This window comes from Python bivittatus, unplaced genomic scaffold, assembly GCF_059951505.1.
Source record: "Python bivittatus isolate LINGU-HERP-01145 unplaced genomic scaffold, Pbiv_v1 ctg000660_np1212, whole genome shotgun sequence".
NCBI lineage: Eukaryota > Metazoa > Chordata > Lepidosauria > Squamata > Pythonidae > Python > Python bivittatus.
This window is the reverse complement of record NW_028277092.1, coordinates 1,140,985-1,153,516: the sequence shown is the minus strand read 5'-3', so window position 1 is coordinate 1,153,516 and position 12,532 is coordinate 1,140,985. Positions and strand designations below refer to the sequence as shown.

The 12,532-nt window shown below is 44.9% G+C and overlaps 1 protein-coding gene across 1 annotated transcript in view; it reads right to left on the bottom strand.

The window, feature by feature from the left end:
- Positions 1–611: 611 nt before the first annotated feature.
- The window catches only part of ARHGAP30 (Rho GTPase activating protein 30), a 30,138-nt gene continuing 18,217 nt past the window's right edge, over positions 612–12,532 (bottom strand). Inside the window, exons 8-12 of the mRNA XM_015889642.3 lie at positions 11,757–11,857; positions 9,473–9,550; positions 7,673–8,143; positions 5,951–6,186; positions 612–4,746 (exon numbers count right to left, since the gene is read on the bottom strand). Coding sequence (XP_015745128.2) covers positions 2,263–4,746; positions 5,951–6,186; positions 7,673–8,143; positions 9,473–9,550; positions 11,757–11,857 — 3,370 coding nt within the window. The 3' untranslated portion in view covers positions 612–2,262. The remainder of the gene's footprint in view (positions 4,747–5,950; positions 6,187–7,672; positions 8,144–9,472; positions 9,551–11,756; positions 11,858–12,532) is intronic.

Sequence of the window (12,532 nt, the reverse complement as noted above, 5' to 3'; positions counted from 1 at the left end):
TACAGACTGCTTCATACTGGATCCCTCTTTTGAACGGGAGATTAAATCCTTGGGTACTTTGGCAAGGAACTGGCCTCTGATCCTGAGGGATCCCTCTTCTTCAGAGTCCCTCCTTGCATTCCTAAGTCACCCAGCTGGCTTCATGTCTCAGGCCCTACTAGAACTCGGTCTCCCAGTTTCTAGCCTGGGAGTCGAAGTCCACACGTCTTAAAGTGGCCAAGTTTGAAAAATGCTGGTCTAAAGGTTAAGGTGCTGAATCCTGAGTTGTAATCTCACTTTAGGCCCGAAGCCAGCTAGAAGACTTTGGGCCAGCCTCTCTCTCTCAGCCCTAGGAAGAGGTCAGTGGCAAGCCCGTTCCAAAAACATTGCCAAGAAAATTTCAGGGACTTGCCCAGACAGTGGCCAGGAGTCAAGAGTGACTTTACAACAGGAAAAAAAGAAAAGAAAAGAAAAGAAAAAGAAATGTCTTGAGCATCCTGTAATATTTAGGTTTTGGAAGTGTTTGTTACTCAGCAGGAGCTCAAAACAACCCAACTTTTGGAAGTGGTAGTTGTGACAGGTAAAGCAGGAAAGCAGATTAAATAACAGCAACAACAACAATTTTGTATTACAGCAATTTTTTATTTGGCTTATACCAATACATCTCACACAATACCTATTTGACTTGATTTCCTAAAGTGTACTGGCAGAAAATTGCCCTGTCTACATTTCAAGCCATGTAAACTTGGGGAGGACTCTAGGAGATACCCAGAATTAAAGGGAGAGAGGCCTGATGCTCTACGAGTTGCCTTGTTTTAATGCTGTCCCCTGACCTAATTGGGGAACGGCCCCCCACCTTGCTTCCCCTGTGCTACCAACCAGCCTGCGATCAGAGTTGTTGTGATCTTTACAACAATCCTGCCTAGTAAGCCAGTATCACAATATCCCTAATGCACTTGGGCAGACAGAGGCAGAATGAGATTGCTGCGGAAAACACCGGCCGCAGCACGTTGTAAATATTCCGAACCCTCTCTGAACACTTGCCAGGGCGTCCACAGGGCATGGTAAAAAAAAGTCAAGAGGGTGGTCGTGGCGGTGCAATTGTAGCTCTGCTTGGTTTTTATGGGTGTTGTGTCGAGACCCGTAAAAACCGGACGGATCTTAAATCTCATCCCCACGGCTGGCATCTTGGCTTTTTGGACCACATCCTGCAGACGCTCCTGGCAACTTGATAAGGGCCTGAAGAGAGCAAAAGTTTTTTTAAAAAGGGTGGGGTGGGGTGGGGAGAAGCAGCGAACCCAGCAAAAAGGTTATTTGAAGGATGTGGACCTGCGAGGTCAGCCAAGCATCAACAGAAGCCGCCTCGGGGCAGACGGAGGCCGGTGAGAGCAGCAGTCAAGACGGAGACCTGTGGGAAAAGAGAAGGGCGGACGGGAAGCTGGTTGGGATGCATCCTCCGTGGCTGCTGCTCGTTGTCCCCTTTCCCCTCAGGCTCCTTGGCCAGTTGTCCGGGGTGGGTTCAGGGCATAGGTGAGAATGGAAGGTAAGTGTGTGGAAGTGCTCCAGCAAATCTTGACTGTGTTGTCCTCCATAAAGCTTGGGGCGGACAAAGGATTCCTTTGTGTGCTGTCTCGTGCTTAAATGAGACTTAGCTGCTCATCCTGTCCTTTGGAGGTTACTGCCCCACTGAGAGGTGTGTGAGTACGTCCCCCGTATCAACTCCCGACTGTTGACCGGGGCTACGTCTCTGGCTATCTCAAGACACCAGTTCCTAGCTGTTCGTAGCCTGTGGAGTGGGGAGAGCGGGTCACGTGTGCCTCAATGGGGGGCCAAAGGAAATCAGGGTGCTACGTGAAATCACACCCACAGCTGCCCTGCTGCAAAGAAAACACATTGCCGAATTTCATACTGGTAGAATAAAGAAAGAAAATAGGTATGTTAAATACGCATACTTCACGTATGTGGGGGGGGGTGTTCCTTTGCACTGAATATTTTCATAGCGACGAGGTACTAAGAAGAATTTTAATCAGGATTTGTTAATATTTTAATACCAGTAAAAGGTAAATTTGACATTTGTTTTCTCTTTTCATCTGAACCATTACTTTTGTTTGTTAAGAGGGGGCAGAGTTTGGGCCCCAGCTTGGGGAAGGCTGGATTAAATGAGCTTTTGCTTTGATTTGGCAAAGGTCTCCTGTAGTTCTAATGGATATGTCATGGTGGGAGCCCCCACCAGTGCCGGGTAGCATGAATTGGCCCCATGGAAGGACAAGTGGGGCTAGCCAGTCACCTCTGCTCATGGGACAACCCAAAATATGCCTCGTCGGACATAGACAAGCGCCGCCCTATCTTGGACAAGCTCAGTCTGCTTCTTGGAGGAAAGTCCTGAGGGAAAGAGGACCCTTCCTGTCCTGGGCTGTGCACACTTTCTGGGATGACATCAGGCAGTGCTGGGGGAAAAAGCAGCTTTCCCAAACCATGAGCCTCTGGAGGTCCAGCTGTGCTGAAGCAACTCAGCGGCCTCTGGGGTAGCTGGCCCAGAGGCCTCAGAGCAGGTTTGGGGGTAGGAGCAGTCTTCTCCGTTCTGGACAGCCCATGTGGCCCATCCACGTCTCCATAGGAATAGGTTTGCATTCTCCTCATAGGAGCTTGGGCCACGTGCCTCTCCTTGGCGAGGGCCACAGCCTCATCGAACGACATGCTTCCACTGTGACGCCAGTTGTTCCAGCGCTGCTTCCAGGGAGTGGCCTCAAGGCCCTCACTGATGGGCTTCTCTGGTGAAAGCAGTCCGTGGGGTGGCCCTTTCCCATCATCGTGCTGGCTGCTGTTCTGTCTGTCCGAAGTCCCTGGCAGAGAGCCCTTTGTAAGATGAAGGCTACTGCCTCCAAGCTCACCACTCTTGGACCACGAGAAGGATTTATCCCGTGGAGAATGCTGGGGCTTTGGGGCGATGTCCTCTTTGTTCTTGCAGTCATTGCTAAACTTCTCCAAGCTCACAGGCATCGAATTCCGTTGCTTTGGAAGGGCACCCAAATTGCTGCAGCAATCCTCTGAAGAGCTGGGTGGCACAGGAGATGCTGGGGAGGATTCTACGTTTTGGCTGCTGTCTCTGATGTGGTAAGAGGTGTCCAAGCTGGTCAGATGGAAGGGTCTTTTCAAAGAGCTTTGGTTGGGCTCCTGCTTGGTCCCATCCTCACAGTTCTTAACTGGGACATTGATGAGGTGTTCCTTGCTGGAAGTCACTGGCTTTAAGGAAGGAGGCACCTTAGCAAACTGGGGCTTTGGTGGCACAACTGGGAAAGATTTTACTTGCTGAACTCGTGCTGTACTGGATGTCAACTTCATGTGGACGCTTCCGTCCAAGAGTTCATGCTTTAGAGCATATGAAGCTTCCGCTGGCAATTCATCCTGTGGTTTCTGCAGACGATTTTCTAGACACGGTTTCTGAGCAGAGGCTGTAAGGGAGAAGTCTTCAGAATTCATGCAACTGTCAGACAAAGGTGCATGTGCATAAGCTGCCCCAGGGGAAGAGGTATGCTTAGGATTCCAAGCAGCCGGTGCTGGGAGGCTTGTAGAAGATGCACTCTCAGAATTACTGTCCAGTAAAGAAGAAGAAATCAGGCCTTGAAGTGAGCTGAGTTCTTCCACAGATGAAGCAGCTTGTGCAGCATTTCTACTGTGCAGCTCTCCCATCTCTTGAATCACGAGTGTATCACCCACGTGTTTCTTGGACCTTCCAACCACCTCTGAAGGAGGAGTTTCCACTCTGGGGCTGCAAGGAGGACATGGAATCTGCTCGCTTTGGGATGCATTCTGAAGTTGCCACTGATCTTCAACACTTGATTTGATAGTTTGGTTTTCAGACTCTGGATCCAGAGATGTTTGGCAAGCAACTTTTTCAGGACATCCAGTTTTTTGTACAAAGAGATCAACTTCATTTCCAACATTTGTATCATCTACCTGCAACAATGAAAAAATGGGTTCTACCTTATCAGCCTCAGCATTTTTTTTTCCAGACTCTGGATCCAGAGATGTTTGACAAGCAATTTCTTCAAGACATCCAGTTTTTTGTATAAAGAGATCAACTTCACTTTCAACATTTGTATCATCTACCTGCAACAATGAAAAAATGGGCTCTGCTTTATCAGCCTCAGCATTTTTTTCCCCAGACTCTGGATCCAGAGATGTTTGACAAGCAATTTCTTCAGGACATCCAGTTTTTTGTATAAAGAGATCAGCCTCACTTCCAACATTTGTATCTTCTATCTGCAACATTGAAAAAATGGGTTCTCCTTCAGCTTTGTCTGTAAGGCTGGTTTCCATCTCATTGGAATTGCTTCTGGAACCCAATTCCTTCTCATGCGGCTTGGCTAATTTTGGGTCCAGATACTTGGTTAGTGCTGGGTCCCAAGTTGAAAAGTCACCTTGCTGAGGTTCCATGCCAACTTCAAGTAAATGTGAGCTCTTTAAATCTTCAACCAAGGTTTCTCTGGCCATCCAGGAAGTGTGATCTTCCACTGTGAGTTTTGGGGAAGGGATGTCAGGAGTTTGATCTTCATTAGATTGCCGAAGGTGTTCTAATTCACTAGCTAAAGGGCTGAGATCATCAAAAGCACTCAAATAGACCTCGTCAGTATCACCCTCCTTTGGTTCTTCATCAATGAATCCCATGGCGAGATAAAATTGGTCATCTTCTCCTTCTGAATGCTCATTCATACATTCCTCAATGGACAGATAACCCAGCTGTGGCACAGTGGAATACATCTCCAGCTAAAGGGGGTGGGGGGAAGGGCGAAGAGTTAGTAACAAGAACTTTAAAATCAATTTCTTAAAAATGAATAATGAAGGCATTTGGAATCTTCACACAGTTAATTTGAAAAAGAAAAAGGGAAACTTTACAGAATATCAGTTTTTAACCTCTACTTTCTCATTGTAAAATCAATGAGAATAAAGTAACTCCAAACAGCCTCTTGACCCAGTTTATTATTTCTTTTTAGTCAAAATTATGAGAGTTTTCACATATTACCAATCTACACATTTTTTTGGTCAACAAATCTTTAATAAAAAGTCCATGGATTTATCCTTCGGAAGAGGACTAGATTCACACATTGTGCTAAGCCATGGCCTGCCTAACTGTAATTTATTATATAAACCATAATGGATTATCAGGCTGTAAATAGGGACGGTGGGAGAATTGTACCTTCAGACTTGCAATATTCTGTTATGTAGCCTTACAATAAAGTAGAATTAGCTCATCTGGTTGTGTTTCCTGCCTGGTCTACCTGGGAAGGCTGACACAAGGTCACCATGTGAGCTTCCTGACTTGGTGACACTTTGCTTTAATTCCAATATGCCAAATTCTTTAGTACAAAGACCCACAATTAAGCTGAGGAGGGAAGGGGCTATGTTCATTCAGGTGCATCGGCCCCTAAGAACAATTTGTAAAAGAAATATGAAAATATACCCTTTTCTCAAGTGGTAATACTGTTCAAGCACCTTTCTTTGAACAATTTTTCATTACATCTGGTTTTTGGAAGCTTCTGCAGCAGGTTCCCCTAGTCTAGTACTCTCCAGATGTGCTGAGAAACAACCGCAAGAGTTCCCACTTTACCCCATCCCATCTCCCACTACATCTTGAGGGAGCCAGACTGGGAAAGGGTGTTGTAGAAGCTGTCCAACCTGAAGGACCATATCTATTTTTCCTTTGCATCGTATCCCAGAAGCTGCAAATCAGTCAAACAGGAGTAAAACTAAGCTACTTTGATTGATTTTTGGAGATTAGACAATCAACCACCTGCCATTATGCAGCACCAAGAAGGAAGGCCACCAGAAAGGTACAAAGTGGGAAAGTGATCTCCAGAGTTAACTCTCCCTTCTGCATAATGCTCACACTATCTTTGCTCAGAAAGTCCTTTTGTCGGGCTGGAAAAATGGGGTACAGAAAGATTTCATATGGCTTAATCGTGGAACTCACCTCCATCCCACCTCCTATCATCTCGTTCATAAATCCACTTCCCAAATCATCTTCAGTGCTTGGTAGGATGTCCAAGCCAAGTGATGGACAATCTGGAAAATCAGGGCCCTCTCTGGAATTCATCTGCAGCTGATCTTCCTCCAGGACATCTTGGCTGTCCAGGAATGAGAAGGTATCCTCAACTTCCATAGATATCCGGTTCTCTTCAGGGTCAATTTGGGCTTCAATCTTTGTTTCTAAAATGCATACAGGCAAAAAGCTCAGTCCAATTTCATAGTAGGGACTAGGTCTTTGCTGAGTACAGGTCTGGTCGTTGACATCTGGTTGAGAAATGTTCCATTCCCATTATTTGCAAATGGCTTGAATACCAAATGAAAACTCACACATGAAAAAGGAAGGGTGTAAGTGAGAAAACAATGGCAAAGCGTGATTTAAAAAATTAGTGACCTGGTTTCCAGCATTGCACTAAGCCATAATGTGGTTGGCATACTTCTGGTTTACCCTTATTGTATGTATGTAGTTCATAACTACTTTATTTATTTATTTATTTTATTTATTTTATTTATATGCCGCCCATCTCCCCCAGAGGGTGACTCTGGGTGGCTTACAATTAAAATCCGAAACAATAAAAACAATAAAAATATAAAAATATAAATTATAGCTTATAATCCATGGTTTATGTCTTCTTGTTGTACATGACATGCTGGTCCATGGCTTGTTCTACAAATCATAGATAAGCATGATATGAAAACCTAGACTATATCAGATAGGAATAATTAAACTGCATTATTTTTGAATAATCCAGTTAGGTGTATTAATTTAACCGAAAGAAATGTTCCATATTAATTAGTTGGTAGATATTTTTACTTTTTTTATATAACGTGTCTATTACATCTCTCAGATTCTCTTTCAGTCTTCCCCGGTGTGATGTCCTGCAGCTGGGTTGGGACTGCAATTCCTAGTCAGGATGGGAATTCTGGGTGTTGTAGTCCCAACACATCTGGGAACTGTTACATTACAGAAGGCAATTTTTAAGGTACTTCTTTGATACACATGCAGATTATCTAAAGGCAAAGCAATCATAATTATTTAGAGCAGTGTTACTCAGCCTTGGTGACTTGAAGACGTGTGGACTTCAACTCCCAGAATTCCTCAGGCAGCCATGCTGGCTGGGGAATTCTGGGACTTGAAGTCCACACATCTCCAAGCTGCCAAGGCTGAGAAACACCGATTTAGAGCAACTGTATTTTGAGGGTCCTGTACCAATTCATGCAGATCTACTGTACAGTTATTCTACTGAGATTTCTTTATTTGGTTATTCCTGATCATAATATAATCTTTCTACTCTGCTCCAAAGTTACAGTTTTACCTGTGCAATTCTACTGGGCTGAGGACATTACACACTACAGTACTTATGTATAAACAGGGAAAATCAAACAAAAGAATTTTCTATTGGCATAGTGAAATTGACTAGAAGGAATGTGCAGTTGAGTAGGTTAAGATGTTGCATTGACGAAGGGACTGGCTTCCTCTTAATATGGAACCTACATGCCAGTTTGCATCTAGGTATTTGGAGGAGGTGGAACAGCTGGAGCAATGACCCAACACACCATTGTGGGTATCCAGTTCTCTTGACTGCTGCTTTCGGAATCATTTGTGCCTGCCCTTGCTAACTGCTCTATTATTGTCAGCCTCAGTTACAATACAAACATTCATACTGACCTGCAGTTACTTCCTTATTTGCCGTGATTGCAGACGTCAGCTTCTCCTTGTCCTCTGTCATCCTGGAAAAATCTTCCTCATTGGAAGAAATGGCCTCAGGAGTCTCATTATCCAAGGCGCAGTAGCTCAGAGCTGGACACTCCAGCCCACGGGTCAGCCGGGACAACGTGAGGTTGGATGTGATGTGGAATGGGACAGTGACTGAGAAAGGTCCTGAGATGTGGACCCCAGCACATTTCTCAGCCCGGTTCCTTGCATTCTTGGGGGAACGCCCTTGAGGGGTCCCTCCAACGAGACTGGACCTGCTACTTTTTGGGGTGGTGGGTTCTGACTTGGTGGCTTCATCCTGCATGTCTTCAGATTTACTCTTTGCAGAAACATACCCAGATTCCAAGAAACTGCTGTCGAGTGAAACTGGCCCATCAAAACTCTCATGCTTTTGGGATATCTCCCTCCCTAAGTGGGCATCATCTGCATTCAAAAGAGAAGGACCAGTCAGAGAGACTCTTGGGGCAATGCCCATGTATCCAACCAATAGCTTTTATGTGATGAGGCTGCTATCAAGCTGAATCAATAACCCCTTCAAAAAGGCTTCAAATCAGCCTTCCTCAACAATAAATCCCATCTTTCCCAAACTGATGATGAGAACTGTGAGACTGCCATGGGTGATGGTCTCCACCACTGGAGGAGACCAGGTTGAGAGGTTCCTTTAAGTGACTGGGGAATTCTAGGAGTTGAAGTCCACACATCTCAAACTTGCTGAGGTTGAGAAACCCTGGGCTAGATTTACTACTGATAGACCTGACCAGTCGAAAGAATGACACAGAAGGAGATCAAAGCCTGTCCTCCCTCACTGCAGAGGCCATACACGCACACATACATAAATACCAACAATGCCATTCCCTTTCAGGGTAAACATCATTATGCAAAAAACAGAAAAGGAGTAAAAATAATAAACCAAAGAAATTAAGGCATAAGGTAAAAAAAAGAAATGGAAATTTAGCTAAGTTAAGTTCACTCCAATAACATTCTCTAGAGCTCTGGATAAATTTCACTCGTTATATACCATCCTTGCTCATATTACATCACATCACATCACATCACATCACATCCCCCTGCTTCACACAGTGCCTTTTGTTCTTTAACATTTTCGCTTCTTTCTTTGTAAGCAGAGTTTCTCAACCTTAGCCACTTTAAGATATGTGGACTTGGCTGGGGAATTCTGGGAGCTGAAATCCACATATCTTAAAGTGGCTAAGGTTGAGAAACACTGTTTTTGAGGATCTCATGAACTCGCCCAGCCACGATTTTCTTGGTATTCTCTTCCTCTCAACCCATTCACCCTTTGTTTATATAAGTGTTTCTTGGTGATTCAATTATTCATTCTCTCTATGGGTTCTTCACACAGCCCACTAACGATGGCCAGAAGATGTTTGTTAACCATTTCAGGCAACAAAAGCCTTCCACTTAACTGATGAGGAACTGAGAAAGCAGGCTGCTCTGGGTTTTTCCTGTCCCCTTTTTAAAGTGGCCTTGCAATTCATGTGGTCTGCAGCGCCTCATATCAAGAGGGGCTTAGGAGTGGGGACCTCTCTGCTCCTTTTGGCCACCTAAGGTACTGTGGACACGTCCCCGGGCATTGTTTTCCAGGGCCATTCGCCTTTTGGCAGCAGAAGAGTTAGGGATCATTTCTCCTATCCCATGGAGGTCAACAGTTTGACCATCAGACTTAGAACCTGTTGTGTGAGCGAACATGGTCATAGACTTTTTTTGCAGATTTTTGTGGAGTTCTCTACCTACCATCAATGACAGATGGCATACAGCTGAGTGAATCCATGCTTTTGGCTGGACGCAGGCGAATCTGACCCATTTTGTCATCTGGAACAGAAAGGCAGGATTGAGCCAAGTCAACTGGGCCTCCGGGAATTCCATCAACCCCAAATGTTTCTACTAGGAATGCAGACCTTTGTTTTCTTACAACTGGAAATATAATCCAGAGGCTGCTTCTGGTGCTGCATTGAGCTTGGAACAAGTGGTAGAGTTTGCATCCTTCTGGCCATCTTTAATAGTTGCTTATGTTATCAAACATTGACACCTTTCAGGGGTGAACTATAAAGAATGCGATCAAGAGAGCATCTTGCCCAACAGCCCCAAGCACTCCAGAATCTCCTTTAGCAGGTTCCCCTTTAATAATAATAGTAATAATGCAGTTCACTCCATTAGAATCTGGGTGGCTTACATATGTTGCTATTTAGTTTATATACAATATTACAAACTAGTAATAATATTAATTGTAATGTTTTTAAAGATTAATCAAATTATATCTATTTTAAAAATAACTTTTTCTTTTTTCCCGACTTTTTCTGCAAGGCAGAGACAAAAAGAAAACTCAAACAATCCTTTAATCCAGTGTTTCTCAACCTTGGCTTGCTGGCTGGGGAATTCTGAGAGTTGGAGTCCACGCATCTTAACGTTGCCGAGGTTGAGAAACGCTGCTTTAATCAAGCAAGCAAATTTTGATTTTTTTATAAAGTGAGATGGTCCCCAGCTTAACACCCTCCCCCATATAACTAAGGATGACTGTAATAGCAAATCAAATATACACACAGGGAAAGGCCCCACATGTTGACACCCAAACATTTCATCTGCTTTCAGCGAAAGGGGAAGTTGCTTCTCCATGACGCATCTCTTTCTACCTCAGAGTCTGCCATACAAACTCACTGCTCAAGCTCTGGCTGTTGCTGTGTAAAGACACTCTTTTGGGCAAAACAGTGCAACAAATCATTATAGAAGCACATTCCACTTTTGGCAGCTCACTGCATTTCGGTGCTGGACACGCAGCATGTGAAACATCTTCTGACACAACGCGTACCAGAGATGAGGACCACCGTCCATAAAATGAAGAGAGGAGTCACGTGCAGCCCAGCACCCCTGGATGCTAGAGGAACTTCACTGTAAAAAGGATCCACTGGGTTGTAGGAGTTGGGTTCTAGATCAGGAGGACAACTTCTCTCAGCTGGAGGGCCACCCTAGTCTTAGTGCAGGGCTGTGTTCCAAAAGTGGGCAAGACTAGGATGCATTGGGGAGTTGGGGGGAGGAAGTTAAGGGGTGAAATTAGTATAAAGCTTAAGGTACTCATTTGCCTTAACCAGGGGGATCTGCAGGGTGTGGTCAGAAACTCAAGATGGCAGCTGCGACAGGGTGAGGAAAGCTCATATGCCCATAAAAATCAGGCAGAGCTTTAATTGTCCATTGCAACTGCTCTCTTGCCTTTTTTGACCATACCTTGCAAACATCCCCAGCCTTGACCCGATCCTGAAATTGCACAAAGTTCAGGGCTGTGAATTTTTTCTTTTTTCTTTGCTCTGGTGGGCATGCTTGGAGAACTTTCCTGGAGAACAAGTGATGGTGTTGCTCCCCAGCATATCCTCTGGTTCCCTAGATCAGTGTTTCTCAACCTTGGCAACTCTATGATGGGTGGACTTCAATTCCCAGAATTCCCAGCCAGCATTCCAGACATCTTCCAGTTGCCAAGGTTGAGAAACACTGGTCCAAAAGAATCCTTGGCCCAGGAATCCAAAGCTTTCTCAAAGACGCCATTCCTTGAATGAGTGGTTCACCCCCAGAATCCTTCATTCCTTCCTTCAGAATCCTTCATTCCTTCCCTGCTCCTCCGTGGCTCCCCCAGGAGCAGCAGCACCAGAAGATGAAACCGCCCCTCTCCCTTGAGGGCAGCCTCATTTCTGAGCCACACCAGAGGAACCCTGTGGCAGTAGCCTTTCCCAAGCACCATCCTTGGGAAGGTGGGGGGGGGGAAGCACGTTGAGGAAGGAACAACTCTATAGGTTGTTCCTCCAGAACATGGGAGGCAGGGAGGCAAGTGACAAAATGTGTGTTGCCATGTCATGATACAAACCATGCAAACTGCCCTTGTGTGAGATGTTGCAACACAAGGAGGAAACAGCAAAACCTGTGTCGTGATATCACAACACATGCTTTGTTATTTGGGTATCACCATGGTTGGGCATGGGTTGCTATGCTCCACGCATGGATTTCATATGCATGAGATCCATGCATCTCTTACCTTTGTCTTCTGGCTTATTCAACTTGCGTTTGGAGTCATGGTTGGATCGTCCTAGGTTGAAGATTGACTTCCATTTCTTGGCCTTCAAGGACCCTTTTCTTCTGCAAAGGATTGGAATTCAGGTTACAATCTGTGCTGAGTGGAAAGGGATGTCTTTAGGCCCCCCTCCCCAAGGGATGAAGCTGGTGAGGCAAGAACCAAAGATTCCCAGTGTCAGCGTAGATCAGGTGTCTCCCAAGGCCATCAAACAAATGGCAAAGTATCTGCTGAACTTGGAGGGAAGAATTTAGACTTGAAATCTTGGAGCTTCACCTTACCTAAGAGCCTTGATTTCTGTCTACTACAGTGGAAAAAAACCTTCTCTGTGTACATGGGCTTCATTCTTGTCTACAATAAGGAGATGAACATGGCTGAGTTGGGTCTGAGAGTCTTCTGCTAAGTAAAATCATTTCCGAATAAGGGCTTAAATATCTGGAGAGCTGAGATATACAGCTGAGCCTGTACATCTTTTGTATTCCTGGTTACACTAAGGTTTTTGAATGCTTGGGCCACACAATAAATTTTGACAGCCCTTAAAAACATGGGTGTACTGGACTGTCCCATCTACCTATTGAAAAATGGACATGCTACCAGGATGCAACATTGCATTACTTCATCCTGGGAATGATTGTTGGGGCATCCTGGGAGAATGACTGAGGCACTGGGTTTTCAGTTTCTGTTTTTATGGTTTTTGTAGTTTTATTGTTGCTGTGAGCTGCCTAAAGTTGTGCCCTAAC